Source organism: Melanotaenia boesemani, chromosome 1, assembly GCF_017639745.1.
Source record: "Melanotaenia boesemani isolate fMelBoe1 chromosome 1, fMelBoe1.pri, whole genome shotgun sequence".
Taxonomy (NCBI): domain Eukaryota; kingdom Metazoa; phylum Chordata; class Actinopteri; order Atheriniformes; family Melanotaeniidae; genus Melanotaenia; species Melanotaenia boesemani.
The window spans coordinates 10,554,118-10,570,559 of NC_055682.1; the positions used below are offsets into that span (position 1 = coordinate 10,554,118).

Here is a 16,442-nt window from a genome sequence, read left to right on the forward strand (position 1 = left end):
TCAATGATGCCATGCACGCAGTTCGGCTTGAGTGTTGTAGGGCATAGCGGAGATGGAAAAAGGACCATCTGGAGGTTTCCTTCGCGATTCTTAAAGAAAGCTGGAAGAATTATCAGACAGTTGTTAAAGCTGAGAAAACAAAATATTTCTCTAATTTTATCTCGCATGTCAGCAAGCATTGTGCTCTTTTTAAAACAATTAGTTCTATTTTTAACCTTACTCCTTCCTCTTTACTAGAGTTTGCAAATTAAACCTGCAAAAAATTTCTCTTATTTTTTAATAACAAAGTTGCTGCTATTAGGACCAATATATCTCTCTCTTCATTGTGTGGTTCAGAGGTCACTGATTGCTTTGTCAATTTGAGCCTGTGCCACTGCCACCTTAGAAGAATGTTCCCACAAACCCCGTCCCTCCTCGATTTTTTAAAGAGATCTGGGACACCATTGGCTCATTTGTCAGGGATATAATTAACAAGAGCTTGGTCTCTGGTACTGTTCCCACTTTTTGTAAAAAGGCTGTTGTTGAACCTCTGATGAAAAACCTGGCCTTGACCCTATGGTTGGCACATTTCTAAATTACCACTGCTGTCTAAGATCCTGGAGAAATGTGTGCTTGCTCAACTGCAACCGTTTTTAGACACAAATGGCACATTAGACCTGTTTCAGTTAGTTTACAGAGCATTTCGCAGCATTGACTCTGCACTTCTTAAGGTTTTTAATGACCTGCTTTTAAAGATTGATTCTGGTAGCTCTGCTATTTTAGTGCTCTTAGACCTGACAGCAGCTTTTGACACAGTAAACAATGCAACTCTTTTATCTTATTTGTAGAACTATGTGGGTGTCAGGGGGCCTGCTCTCAGGTGGTTTAAATCTTACCTGAGTGGGATATCCTTTTCAGTTAGGCTAGGGGACTACCCCTCATCTTCTGCTCCTCTGAACTGTGGTGTCCCTCAGGGGTCTACCCTTGGGCCAATTATTTTTTGTCCTGTACCTTCTTACACTCAGGAAGATCATTTCTATGTTGACGACTGCCATTTTTACATGCCAATTGCCAAAAACAGCCACTGCCCCTTGATACCTCTACTCAATTGTCTTGATGGCATCAATACTTGATTAGCTGATTTTTTTTAAACTGAATTAGGAAAAGACTGTGATATTGTTGTTAGGAAATTCCCTCTCTGACTTGGGACCCCTCCAAAATTATGCTTGTCCCAAAGTCACCAGCCTTGGCGTCACCATGGACAGTGATTTCAAACTCGACAAACAGGTCAATGCCATTTTAATATCAAGTTTTTATCACCTTCATTTTTTATCAAAAGTGAAATTGTTTTTATCTTTTAATCTATTTGAAGAGGTTGTGCATGCTTTTATTTCTTCTCGTCTGGACTACTGCAACACTCTTTACTCAGGCATCTACAATAAAGCACTTTTCTATTTGCATTTAGTCCAGAACTCCATGTTACAACTTTTAACTGGTGCTAGGAAATGCAAACACATCAACCCTATTTTAGCTGCTTTGCACTGACTACCTGTATATTGTAGAAGTTATTTTAAGATTGTTTTGTTTGCATTTAAAGCTATAAATGGACTGGTCCCCAACTACATTACTGAATGCCTCCAAATTTACACTCCAGCACTCACTCTGACGTCCGAGGGCCAGTCCCAGTTCGTGGTGCCTAAGATGAGACGTAAAACTAGAGGGGAAGGGTCCTTCTCTGTAGTCGGCCTCAGGCTCTGGAACGCTCTGCCCCTCCATGTCTCATCTGCCCCCACAGTGGAATGCTTCAAGTCTGATCTAAAGTCCCACTTTTATTCTCTGGCTTTTAACACTGCGTGAGTTGTGTGGTCCTCTGTGTCTTTCTATTTATTTTATTTTTTCACTTAATTTATTTGATCTTTTTACTTGTTTTTATTGTTTTTAGTATATATATATTTTAAGTTTTTATTTTATTTATTTTATCTTTTAATTTTTTTTATTTTTTATTTTTTAATCAACATTGTTGATTATTGTTGATTGTTGATGTGCGGCACTTTGGAGACTTGTCTTTGCTGTTAAAAGGTGCTTTATAAAAAAAGTGGATTGGATGGATTCCACTACTTCAGTCTTCCCACAACAGACAAAAAATTTATGGGTACGAGACCCAGGGCTTCTTCAAGCAGAAAATCAATGGGACAATATTCTTAAATTAGCACACAATTCCTCTATCTGTGCCAGACCTTGGCTGATTCAGTTAAAACTTTTACACAGGACTTATTATACTAATCGTTGACTGTCATAAATTTATCCAAATTTTGTAGATGCCTCTAACAGATCCGGCCAATGTTCTTTACTGTCCACAGTCTGGGAACAAGTTGGAATGTTGAAGCTAAATAAACATAAAAATAAAAATAAAAAAAAGCTATATTTGGACAGGGTACAGCAACCTCTTTGTTTTGCTGATTGTCTGGCAACTTTATTCAGTTGACCAATCACCAGGACTCTTCCTATGGCTAAAGAACCAGTGCACCATGGTGACAAGCTCTTCATATGTTTTCACAGATTTAAAATTGAACAAATTTAACATGTTTAGGTTACATTTTGTAGGTTTAAAGCTAAAGTAACAGATCCTGAAGTCTCTTTAAAAGCTGAGTTTTGAGTTATCAGATTCCACAGTGAAATAGTACATTGAAATAGTTCCACCATTCTGTCTAATTAACTTTGTTCAAAGGTTTCTGAAGCACCGCTGCTGAACATGAATATGGATCATACAAAAGGAGATGACTGAAAGGGTTATAAAATATGAGTGTGAAGTTTTACATTGATAGGAGCCTAAAGATGTCTTTGAAGTCACCCAGATCACAGAGCTGCAAGCAATTTTTGAACTGCGTTAATGAGTAACTAATGTTTGCACGCTACAAATTAAAAAGCACACAAAAAGAAATCACATGTTTTACGGCCATAAGTGCAACAGTAATTCCTCAAATATCTTACAGCTATGTTAGCATGTTCGGTGTCCCTCATTAGTGATCAACATACTAATTGGCCCTGAAATTAGAGATTAGAATTCCTTTCTAACTTCCATGAAGATCGCATGGCTCTGTCACTCATTAAAACACACTGTCATATTTTTGACACAGCACAAGAATCATTCTGTTCACTGTGGGGAATATGTCATGCATCATGCTAATGATCTACACTGAGACTTATTCCCACAGAGCTCATAATTGTTTGCTCCTGCTGTGCAATTTTCACTAATTAAATGCATCTTTTCCTCACTCAGGATACTTTTTTTTAATAATAACTGCTGTGCAGTGTCATGCTTGATTATATGAAGCAATGTATTTGTCAAAATACTTCAATATTTCATTAATTCGATCTGCATGTTAGTATGCACAAACATCTTTTCCCCTTTAAAAGTTAGGTCTTTAAAGACTCAGGTGCAGGAACTGCAACCTCACACTCACTTAAAATTCATCATGGATCACAGTTCCTGCTGCACTGCTCTTTCCTGTGCCAGAGCTTCACCGTTAATCACAGCAGCTGGTATACACCCAAACGAATACAGACTACTGGGGAAATATTTCCAGACATTAAACTGAAAAAGGAAGTAATTATGTCTGCATGGCTTCTGGGGTGATTACAAGTGGTAACCCCATACGGTATGTTTTCTCCTGGGTGACCAAAAAAGGCAGGAGTTCCTTGTTAATCATGCAATTAAAAGAAAATAAATAAAGAAAGAAACATTCAGTTGTTTTACATTGTTATATGACCTGAATTCTTATAGTGCCTTGGGATTACAACATGTGGGACCTATTGGAGGGAGTACTATTTTATTATGTATTATCCTAATTCCCTGCAAAACCAAACCCTTGTTGCATACATGTTTAAAATCTGTTTATAGCAGGGGAGTCAAACTCATGTTATCCCCCCACCCCCCAAATAAAAACATGGCATCCCACTGTTTTCTAGTACATCTTGAGATGGACAGGTTAAATGCAGAGCAGAATTTCCCATCTATCTATCTATCTATCTATCTATCTATCTATCTATCTATCTATTATTGTTTTTAATTTATTCATCCCGCAGGCGAGATTGCACCTTCAGGTGGGTTGGTTTTGGCACTCTGGCCGTACAAATGACACCCCTGACTTATAGGGTCAAGTTTATGCTGCTGATACATATTGCTCCTCAATTGCCAGTAAATAAAATAACTACCATACAATATTCAACCTATATAACAAGAGTTAGAACCAGAGTTTGTTATAAACTGCACCAACATGGTGTAATTACTCCAGGTCCTTCTTCCTTAAATATGTGATAAAATGTTTAGTTTCTGTTGGTACTTATCAATCTTTCTTTCTGTTTGATGGTGAACAGTGGAATTCAAAAATATGCAATTCTGCTACAAATAAACTCCAGATGTAAAATTAATGATTTGTTGTGTACAATACCAGGGAAAAACACACATGACAATACATGACAAAGCTTTTTATTGAACTGATACCCAGGTTGCATCAATCATTAGGAATCGTCTCAAAACACCCAACTGGCAGGTTGAGGATGTCAGTGCTTACTGTTAGTGGTAGCATTTGTCATGTCAATAACAAATTGTAATGTGGAATGTCATCATTGACAGCAACACAACCTTCTGTCTGGAGACGACAGCAGCATGACAAGCCATCCTGTAAGATAACTTACCGTCAACAGCAGAGGACGACTTTCTTTGACAGCTCCCACACACCCCAGACAGCCAATAATCATGATGATGGTCCCCACAGCGATGAGCAGGTTGGCTGCCGACAGAGAGGGAAGGGATGAGGATAGGGTGGCAAAGTTTCCCTGTGTCACCGACAGCCAGACCCCAACCCCAAGTATGCCACATCCTCCCAACTGCAGAAAAAACACAAAGAGACACAAGGCTGACAATGTACTCACAATAGTCCTGGGCAAACAGGCAAACATGATGCTGCAATAAAGAATTTAGTCTTGTTGTGACTTTTTGTTAGAAAGTGCACAGAGAAAACAAAACAACACAAAACAAAAAATTCCTATCAAAAACTCGAATCTAGAAAAGAAGCAAAAGTTTGTGTGAAGGTTCAAAATAGTTTCAGAACAAAGTTGCAAGTTTTGGTGTATCCAGAAAATATAATTATTTGTCTTAAAAAAAGAGAGAGAGAGAGAGAGTAGTTTAAAAGAACAAGAAATTATTTTTAAATTTTTCCAGTAAACACAAAGCTGCAGTCAGCTAGCTTGCAGTAGAAGAAATCTGGCAGCCGGCACCTGTAAAAATCACTACTTAACATGCCATGCAAACAAGTTTGCTTAATCAAAGAGGCTCTTGTTGAGTCACTAATAGACTCTGAAGATGCATCTGATAATTGTTTGTTTGAGAAGTGGTCTGATGTAGCACCTAAAATCCCTTGTTTTATTAGCAATTTACACAATACAAACTATTAGAATATCCCTCAGATTCATGCCAAATCTCACATTTAGTGAGCCAAAGTGAATGATCTAAAGAAGAGTGAAACTGTTCACACCACATTTTGACTAACAGCTTTTATACCTATTTAAACAATTGAGAAACAAGAAACCCGCTATATACCATTTTAAGATGCTAAATTTAGAAAAAAGAAGAGGGCGGAAAAAGAAAAACAAGCTAATGCACAAACTCAATATGGGATGACAACTTTACACAGATTAATGAAGGTAAACTATGAATAGAAAGGCTAATATGTTTATTTTCATACATTTTGATTTTTAACTGAATTATTTGTATATTTCAGTTATTTTATAGAATGTTTTGTGAACAAATTTGTGCTTCAAATAGTTGCTTGCATTTAACAGCCACCAACAACTCTGTTATACTTTATCCTTAAAAAAAAAACCAAAAACATACCTAGAATAGAGCAATCAAATCTTCCCTTTTTCCAGCAGCAGTCTAGTTATCATCAGTACACTGGTACCATACAGCCCAATTACAACCTTGCAGACTTCTGCAACAGCAAGCAGTAGTGTTTGACTGTCCCGCAGGCTGTAGTGGACCACAGCTGTTTCTAAGGCTGACTTTCTGAGAAATAGTAATTAATTTTGACTAAATTGCAAGAGAGAGACCCAGCAGGATTGAGTGAGCTGCCAGCCACCTTGCAAACTGGTAAAATTGATCTGTTACAACTTTTTTTTTACAACTTTTTTTTATCCGGTTGATGCCCCGGTCGACATCAAAGGTGGTACAGCTCAAGGTAACTCGACTCATCTCGTTTTTATTTAGTTTCCCACTGCAGACAGTAAGCCCTCAGTGTTGGGGGACCATCTATTGATTATTGCAGTGCCATGTGAAAGACACAAAATGATCCTGTTTTTGTAGAGGGATCAGAGCAGAGCAGTTTTAGAATCAGATCAAAAATCGTGTGCTACGCAAAAAAATAAATCCTTTGTATGTACCTGTACATTGAAATTTAAAATGTTCTCCTGAATTTGTAAGTTTTGCATTCAACCAATTTATCTATTATTTATTTAGTATTTTTGCAAGCTTATTGCAAAGGACTATAAGGCCCTCTGTAAAGATGAGATGTAAGTTTATTGTAGTAAATAAAAAAAGAGAAATGCCTACAATTAAAGAAAAAAAATAATAAAACAAAAAGGAAAAATGTGCCAACCCAAATAATATGGTAATATGTAAAACCACAGCCAAGTAATAAATGTGTGTGTTTTCAAAACTTCTTTTGGGGCTTTGCTCACTCTTCGCCATTCCCATTGAAGACAAAAACCAGAGGTTAGTTGGTGTTGAGGTTTTTCTTTTGAGAAGGCACAAGAACAATCCCAGCATGACCCATGAAAGGCGCCGTGAGGCTCTGCATAGCCCAAACATGTGATGTGAGGTTTGTGTAATCACAGTGACATAGACAAGGCTGTAAGTTCTTTAACATGTGTAATGTCAGTGCAATATGCTGTATTTTGATTTATTCACAATAAAACCCCCACTGACTTTACTCATCGTGACTGCTTCATATCACAGCATTTCATACAAATAAGCTTCAAATTATTTACTCCATTAAGTCATCTCAGCTGTTAATTCTGACATGCTAAATGACAACCTGCTTTGTATCAAAGTGTGCAGCTAAGATGGCTTACAGTCACAGTTATATATCCATAAAAAGAGTACAGGCTGTATAATAGGAAATACATTTAACCAAGCAGGCTAGAATAATATAGCTGCAGGTGCATACCCTCACTTTGACTCACCATGATGAACTTAGTTAAAGTCACTATTTGACTTGTTGGAGGCAAAAATCAGGAGGAACAGTTTGGGAAAATCCTCACAGGTCTTTTGAGTAAACAAATTGTTTGAGGAGCTCTTTGCAATAAATCTTCTTCTCATGGAAGACATCTAGACTGTTTCTGTCCTGAGATTTGGATGCAGAACTTGCCAACAGTAAAGCTCTGAAGCACAAGGCCCTGTGCAGTGACATATTTCACACAGCGCATGCAGCAGGCAACCAGCACCGATTCCCAAGTCAAATGAGTCCTCAGCAGTTACACTGCACCTGAGGTAGAGTACATAGCAGCTACAGCTGTGGCAGTGATGGTCAGATTTAGTTTATTTGAGTATCATGCACATTACTGTGTCCAGCCCACATGGGCTTACAGGACACTATACAATATATATTAACAATCCGAAGATGGCAAAGAAAGGAAAAGACTTATCTGTCAACTTATACAACAAAAAAAAGTCAAAGTATATAAACAAATCTTCCAAAATATACAAATTATAATAGAAAATTGTATACTTATGTAGAGTTCAATGCTTTCTGGCTTAAAGACCATATTTTTTCAATAAACCTGACTAAAACACAAATCTCCTCCTTGTAGATCCAACTCAACATATCATATTCAGACGCCCAAAATTAATCAGGTTTCTTCCTCTGAACTTTATTTAACAAGGATTTTCTCAGTTTATACAACAGGGATTGAAACAAAAACTTAATCTTCAATAACATCAAGATAACACACAGCACATATACGACCGCTCTTCAGGTATACCTGCCCACTTCAATCGCCAGGACATACCACATCTTAGCTGGGCACACAATGACCTCTGACCTCTCCCTACGTTTACTGTTAGATATGGTTCTGTACAATAATGTTCTTTTATTTGAACATAGCTTCTAAGTTTGGGTTTCCTCCAAGTCTCCTTCTTTTGTTGTTTCTTATGGAGATGAAGCAGCTTTTGTGTAACACTACCTATCTCACACTGCAGATTGTTGCTAAAAATATAAATCAGAAGAAGAAAATACTGCAAAGACATGACCAGGAGAAAAACAGACTTATCCCATTTAAAGATCTTTTTGGTCAGCCAAAAAGAAACATATATTGGTGGAAATACACTTTTGTTTCTATATGATGAAATCCGTTTGTAGATTCTGTCAGTTTAATTTTAACCATCTCTGTTTAGCTATGTGACACATTTAAGCTCTTTTGAATATGATTCATTCAGCATTGAGTTCTGCACTATTTGAACTCAATAACCGGCCCTGGTAATGTCGCCTTTCTATTTTTATCCTTAAAATCCAGACTGTATTTGCCTTCGGCAGCATCAAATTCTATTGGGCAGAACAAAGGTTTGCATATCTATAGGAAGCATCCATCATTCACACACTGTAATATGGGAACTTCCTGGATCTCCCAAAGGCAATAAGATTTACATAGCTAAATACGTGATTATTGTTTCTTCCCCTCTTCACTTTCTATTTCCAGCTAAAGCTCAAGATCTTATCTAATGAGCTCTTAAGCTGGAAGTAGGGCAAAGTTGGAAAAAAATCAAATGCTCTTCTTAATCTACCACAGCAGGGAGATTTCAGAAGCTTGCATATTTCAGGTCTTTGGGTCACTGCTGTGCACAATGGACCATTATTATGAGCCAAAGTGGAGTCTCTACTAGGAGATGACTGTAGAGACCTTGTTAGCAACCCATGCCCTGATAGTAGCCAGAGACAATGATGATGATCGTATGTATTCTATAATGAAGACCAGCAGCACTGAGAGGAGTGAAGGATAAAATAGCTGGGAGTAAATGCATTTTAAGGGAAAAATCTTCTAACTTAAGAAGAGGATCTAACTGTGGAAATAATGTACTTTTTCTCAAGTTAGATTTGCTTATTAATGTATTAATGTTGAGTTATTCAGCAAAGGCAGGACAGAAATAAAAAGGACTGAACAATAATTGTCATGCATGAGGCAGCAGTAGTAGGATCACAGCTGTTTTATACTAGTGAAAAAGATTTGTTCTTTCAAAGGTTCAATTAGTCAAACAAGAGCATTGCCATTGAAGATTTATGCAAATTTAATAATATTCACATAACAGATGAAAAATATTTAACACATTTTTTTGGTCCAGTTTCCCAAAAATATTACAAGGTCCAAATTATTTAGATTTTTTTTCATTTGACTGACTAATTCAGATATGAAAATGGATTAAAATGTTGTCCAGCATGCAAATACTAATGTTGAGATCTCAGATAACTTGTTAACAAAAGCTACAAAGAATATTGGATCCAAGTAAAGCTGCGATCTGGTTAAGAAATGACTACAATGACGGTAGATTCAGTTTGTTCAGCTTCATCTCCACGATGAACATGAAGTTCTTAGCATAAAGCAAGTATTAAAAGCAACATATTTTCTGACATGCGCTCTCTGTCTGTCGGTGTGAGCCTGCTCACCTGTGTGTGCGCATCGAGGTGAAACTCCACGTAAGATACAGAAAGCATGTAGAGAGAAATAACACGCTGTGGTGTAAATAAGGTAAATAACTTCAGACTGTATGTATAAACATGTTGTAAAGGTAATGCAACCCTCAGGCTTCAGTGTTTATGCTAAAGGTTGCATCTTGCAGTTGGTAAGTGAAGCCGTTTATGACTCGACTTTGCATCCGTATTAGAATATAAAGCAGTTTAAATTTTGATGTCATCAAATCTGATAATCCTCCATCTCATGTAAAAAAATATTTCTGTGTGAACACTAAACAGAAGCTGGAATATATAAGATTAAATCGCAAACCAAATCACAATATTTATTAGAAAAATCGCAATATGATTTTCTTTTTTTTTTAATCATTCAGAAATAATTAGTCTATAAATAATTTAGTGTGTGTTCTGAAAAAGAAGAACCGGTAAAATATAACCACAATATGTAAATGACAAGAGACAATAACACTGAACACATCTGGGACACTTTTGCTTACTAACAGTAATCTGATGCACAGAAAAACATGAAATTCTCACAACTGAACAATTTTAATTCAAGATTTAGGATCTTTATTGTCATTAAGCAAGCACAACTGAATTTTGAGGAGTCTCTCAATTTAAGCACACATAAATAAGCAAATAGAAATCAGCAGACAGGTGCTGTCATTCTCTCCAGAATTCTGTGTGAAATATATATATATTTTTAAACACAATACTAAAGTATTTTATTTTTATAATAAAATCAGTGTCCAAAAAATTGTTTTGTTTGAGTAGATAGTTAAAAAAAAAAAACTGAAAACCTCCAACAGCTTTTACGTGTAATTTCACTTTCACACTGATCACAATAGTTTCTCATTAGCACCCATCCCCAAAACCAGCTGCCTGAATCTTTTCAGTCTCACAGATTTGCTGTGTTTAAACTGAAGCAGGCCTCTGGACTGCCTCTCCATCTCACAGCAGGCCTTTGTATTGAATCAGAACCTGGCTGCTGATTGGACCCTGGACTGTGGCTATTCTGTGTGAGAACATTAAGTTCACCTCACTGACTATCTTTGAAATAAACTACCTTTAAACATAAAACTAAAAAAGAAAACTGTGGACAGTGCAGCAGAAATATCCACACAAGTAAAATTTTGATGATATTGTTGTGGCAAGACGATGTGTGAGCATGGGAAGAATAAATCCATTTTCATTTGGTATGGGAAAAAAACACAATTTATTTGGCCATTCTGCACACCAAACAAACTTCATCCCTCTGGGCAGTCCAACCAGTCTGCTTGGCAGCACTTCCTATTTATTACCCAAGGCCCCACCCTCTCAATTCCAACAGACCTATCACAGCAGACTTCTGAAAAATAAGGTAACAAGCTGATTAACAAAACATCATGATCCTGAAACATATTCTTATGTGCTCATGAGCTTAATTCTGCAGTATACACATTAACAATTCAGAACAGAATTTTAGAAAATCAAACATATTTAGTACAATCCTTTCCCTTCAACTTTCTCATTATTTCCATTCAATTATTCAATTAAGACTGAGAACGCACCCACACACATACATACAAGCTGTAAGGAAATTCCATGGTAGACAGGCCTGCTCACTGAACAATGACAAATTCTTCACTTAGAAGAACAACACTTTGACAGGAAATGATTGATACCAACAAGAAAAAAAAACAGTGAATGTTAGGTGCCCATGATTCACCTTTGCACACAAGAATAACAAAATGCAGGAGGGAGCTAGTGCTTCCTAACAATTGTGATTAAAGTATGTCTCTAATAATTTTCCCAGTAGCATTAAGTGGACTCCTGGGTTTTCTATGTTTAGCATAACAGAGGTGAATTTCTTTTTTGATTAATACATTTATTAGTTATTCATCCAAATGATGGGTCAGGGTATGTTTTTGACTAAATATTGATACCATTTCAGTCTACATAAGTTCTTGTAAATGCATGAGTCAAATGTGGAATGTGGAGGATTGCTAAGTTTTTATGGGTACAACAGCAAAGACTTGCTGTCTGAATTCATGTCCTTCATTTGTTACTTCTTTGTGGTACTTTGAAGTGAGAATCATATGTGCAGTTGGACCCTCAAGGGGGATTTCTTGTCCTTCAATCTGTCCTCATGGTTACAGCCTAATGGTGAGGTTTGAAGGATCAGGGGAGAATGAACCCTCTGCAAGAAAATGAAGTCAAACACTAAATAACTGTGACAGCATCACTGCTTGTAGAAAAATGAGATCCACTAATGTATTGGCAATTTCACTAGATAATAGATCATTTTAAATTGTAAGTTGTGTCCAATTTAAAATGCCAAACTTTACAAGTGATGCAAGACATTTTTGAGACAAATAATGCTTCTTCTTCTGGTTGAAATTCAATCACATGCAGATCAAAGTCTTTGTCCTTGAAGATAATTAACAGAAAGGGTATTGCTAGTGTGGGTAAAGAATTTATATTATAGTGAAACATCTTAGGGGAGTTTTACTATTAAAAATGCAATATTTTCTAACATTTATGTAGAAAATGAAACAACCCCAGTTTCCTGTTAGATAATGAATTGTTACACTATTTCCTAAAACCAAATGCAACAAATTGCTTTATCCAATTTTGATTCTGGTCACCAGGTTTAGAAAGAAATTAAAAGTTATAATCAGCTGCTTTCCAACAAACACACTGGATAGGAAGAGCAGGACATCATCATCATTATTAACAGTGGTAATGCCATCATGTATGGTCAAAGGAAACTATCAGTACCTGTATGAGGCAATAAGAAGAAATTTTTTCCAGGGACAAAACTGACTTCCTTCTTTGCTTCCGGTTAATAAGAGTCATAGGTGCCGCTGATGGTATAGAGTTTGACAATTGAGTGTACTGAAATGACTCATGCTGACATCTTTCCTGGGAGGATATTTATTCTTTTGGCTTGGTCCTCACCAGCAAATCCGTTCTTATTCCCACAGTGTCAGATGCTGTCATTTTGTCAAAGCTGAGGTCGTCTCTGCACAGGTGCATGGCGCTCCAGCTTGCTTTAGGCTAACTTTAAGTGAGGAAAGATAATAGTTGAGCTTCAAATACTCCATTCTGCAACATTAACTCTGTAGGTTCATAAAAAAAATGCTTAGGGCTTCCCAGTGATTACAGTTTGATGCCGGAAGGTCTCCTGAAGAAGCAGCACTGTTTGCACTCTGACTTTCTGTACAAGCCAGTCATGTAATGTGACTACTATTGTTTGGTCTTGTTAAAGTGGATTGACACAGTTATCGACAATTTTTTATATCTTAGATTAGATGTTTTTTGCCAAAAAGAAAGGCTCAGCTATACATTTTAAATGGTGTATAGACAATATGATGAGTTAGTTTTAAGTGAGATGTGTGTAGAGCTGGGCTGAATTTTCACTATATTAAAGCAATAATTTCTCTTTTATCAGGGATATTTGTAAGGTTAGTTGATGCAACATTTAACTGATTCTCAAATTAAAGTAAAGGTTTTTCATTTCCGGGGGTTGACAGAAATTACATTTAACATTTATTTATCAAGATGCAACCCTCATATCTCACTGATATAAAACAGAGTAGCGTGTGTGAATAAGACAGGGCTGCCAACAAAGAAACCTGCTGCAATGTTGCTTCACATTGTGCCTGAAGCAAACTGTTCAAAAATGTGTACCACGTAAAAAATGCTCACCACCACAGTGTAAAAAACAAAATTCTTAAATAACCCATGCTAAAGTAAAAAAACAAGTTATCACACACAAATCAACAAATAAAGTTATGAAGTCACTAGAAGTGTTCCAAGCATTTTTTCTGATGTGCCACCCTTAATAATGTCAGTGTTGAGGATTTAGAGTTTTAGCAACATGTAACTAAAGAAAAGGCAACCAGTTGGATGCTTCTGTGGAGATTCCACCACAATGCTCAATGAGGATAAAACATTAAATTATTCTTCAAAGTCTGGTGAGGTCTCATAGGTAGAAGTCTGATGTTTTTGCACTAATAAACTAAGAGAAGTTGAGCCTGTGCTACAAGTCTTTTTCAGCTCTGGCCCTAATGGCTGCAGCAGTTTCCTTCTGTAAAATTAGATGCCACTAATAAGCTGTGTGCCACATAAATGGCATTTATTTTCTGGGTTGTTGAGATCTCCCCTTCTGTAGCTTCTTCTGCCAACCAAGTTCCCTGGAGCCAAGTAGAATTCATGTTTGCCAGTGCACATTTGGTTATTATTGTACAGTAGATTATTCCAGGTAGGCTAGATGTTAGTATAGAGTCCCCAGACAAATAAGGCCCCTGTTGCAAAAGAAAGGTCCTGAAACAGTCACATGTTTGGTCATTGAGCCATTTGAGAAATTATTTTATCTATGTAGGACTGTATATAGGACACCACACTGGGACAGAGATGGCTCTATTTTAGTATACTTAATAAGGGGCTGGCTTGTATTACATTTACACCAGCAGTGTGGATGGTTTAAAGACTCCTGCACAGCTCAGAGTTTTTCATAAGCCTGCAACACCATCCCACCACATCTGTTAGATGAAACGCTTTAATCTCATCTCAAGTGAATGTATGAAAGTGACTGGCTGGATAGCAGATCTTCTGACAAAGATGTTGCAGTGTTTATGGGTAAACTGAATTCTTAGTGAAGGTCTTTTCATCCGCCAGCTCTCCTGAGGGTTCTGCACTCACTCCTGTCAGTTTTTATACACAAACCAATGTTGTAGTCAGCAGGGAAACTGTATTCACACAAAGTTAGCTTATCATTCAGGCGTTGTTACTCTCCTGTGGGATAAAAAGGAAGTCTTTTTTTCTGTAGCGAAAGAAACTGAATATGTAAAACAATTAGGAATGATTTTTAAAGGCATTCATTGGAGCTCATCTCGCTGAAAATTTCAATAATATATTTTTTTTTTATCAAGGTCAGTACGATCCCTGTCAGTCATGTCACTACTGGAGGAGTTTAAAATTAGCAGAGAAAAGTTAATTTTTAAAAGCAACACAATGTTGACGTGGATGTTTCTCAATCAATGTACGAATTATAAAGAACTGAATTTTTAAATGTTAATTAATAACACAATGTTGAGGAATGTAACAGACAGAACTCAAAATTGCAGGGGTGCGCTGCTCTGACAGTCTGTGGCATGCACATAACAGGAGGACTGAGTGTGAAAACTGGCATTATCTGCATTAACAGCTAGCATGAAGGAAAGATGAAGGGAAAAAGGATCTGGACAAGAGCCCCATTAAATGCAAGTTGTATAAAACCAAACTAAAATATGTTGGGAACATGACAAATTTGAAAAACCATGTCACACATTTTCATTCGTGGAGGTAAGAAAAATTCCGGTTGTAGCTGCTGCCAACCAGAGGACCATCAAGCACTGGGAAAGTTTCTACCCAACGTAAAAATGCAAAAACAAATCTCAAACTCTGTTGCATATTTACTTGCTAAGGATTTGCATCTGTATTCAGCCATTAAGAAGCAGGCCTTTCACATTGTTGAAGATATTTTACTGACGCGGCAATTCCCACACTTTACAACGAGACTAAAAGCAAATTCATGGAATTACTGGAGAAAGTGGATAGAGTAGTTCTTAGAGGCACACATCAATTTACTGCAAGAATGCTGCCACGGGCAGATTTTCTCTGACGGTTCTTTGCAATGTTGGGATACATGCTAGCATATTCAACCTTCAACATGTATTATAGAATCCCTTGTTTTATTAATAACAGATAAAAAAAGTAAACTCATTATGGGTAATAGTAAATACTTTGCTTTTAAAAGTGTCAAGTAGTGATACAGGGGAAAATATGTACAGAGATGCACTGATAATCACACTGCAGCCATCCAAACTGAAATCAAATCAAATTGTGTGTACCTAAAGATTCCCACCCCTATTTAAAATGCCTGAGGGTTTCATTGAAGTCATCCAATGCAGCAACAATACAAAAACAGCTGTTTTTACTGTGTGCAAGAGTGAGTCTTACTGTATACATATAATATGTAACATTTGGAATATTTACAGCGAGTAGTGCAAGACTTGATAAGATCTTATGAATCTTTTAGCAAAAAGAATAATAAATTAAAGCTAATAAATACTAATAATGTCTACTGGTGAAAGTGCTACGTATTTCCAAATAAGCCATTGAGCAAACAGGAAGCTGTTCCTCTCCACAGGCTGTTTTCTGCCTTCAGATTGGGGATTTAAAGATGCGAAACAATCTGCTCCTTGTTGCTAAGGAAAGTACGCCAAATATCCCTCTAGCACCTTCTTCTCTGGTCTTCACAGTCTTACAGTGCAGAGACTCTTCAGCACAAGCTTAAACCCATGCAGCTTGCTGCTCATTAGATAGCTGTCACTAGAATATACTGTTAATTAGAGCTGCTAATTAATTGAAGGCATATTAAGTTTAAGCAAATGTTGCTGAACATGTGTTACCAAAAGGAAACTGGTGTTTTGAAAAATTACTCATTTTCTTGCTTCCTTCCCTTTTACGCCATAGGTTATCTAGAAAGACAAACTGATTCAGTTTAACAAATTAATCCATTTGAGTTTAAGTAATCTCAAGATGCACCAGTCCAACCAACTTATCTGTTCATGCTGACAAAAGAATTTATACAAATAGATCTTGCAGGAGGACAAATGTATTTTCTGGGAGTAAGGGGAGCACAGCCACACATGACTGAAACCTAAATCAAAGAATCAATATTAAAGCACAGGGATG

At 36.9% G+C, this 16,442-nt stretch overlaps 1 protein-coding gene across 3 annotated transcripts in view; it reads right to left on the minus strand.

Annotated features, from left to right (window-relative positions):
• The window catches only part of tspan4a (tetraspanin 4a), a 185,236-nt gene that overhangs the window by 61,813 nt on the left and 106,981 nt on the right, over positions 1-16,442 (minus strand). For all 3 annotated transcript variants that reach the window (XM_041986311.1, XM_041986302.1, XM_041986293.1), the window contains one exon: positions 4,678-4,869. In XM_041986311.1, coding sequence (XP_041842245.1) covers positions 4,678-4,869 — 192 coding nt within the window. The remainder of the gene's footprint in view (positions 1-4,677; positions 4,870-16,442) is intronic.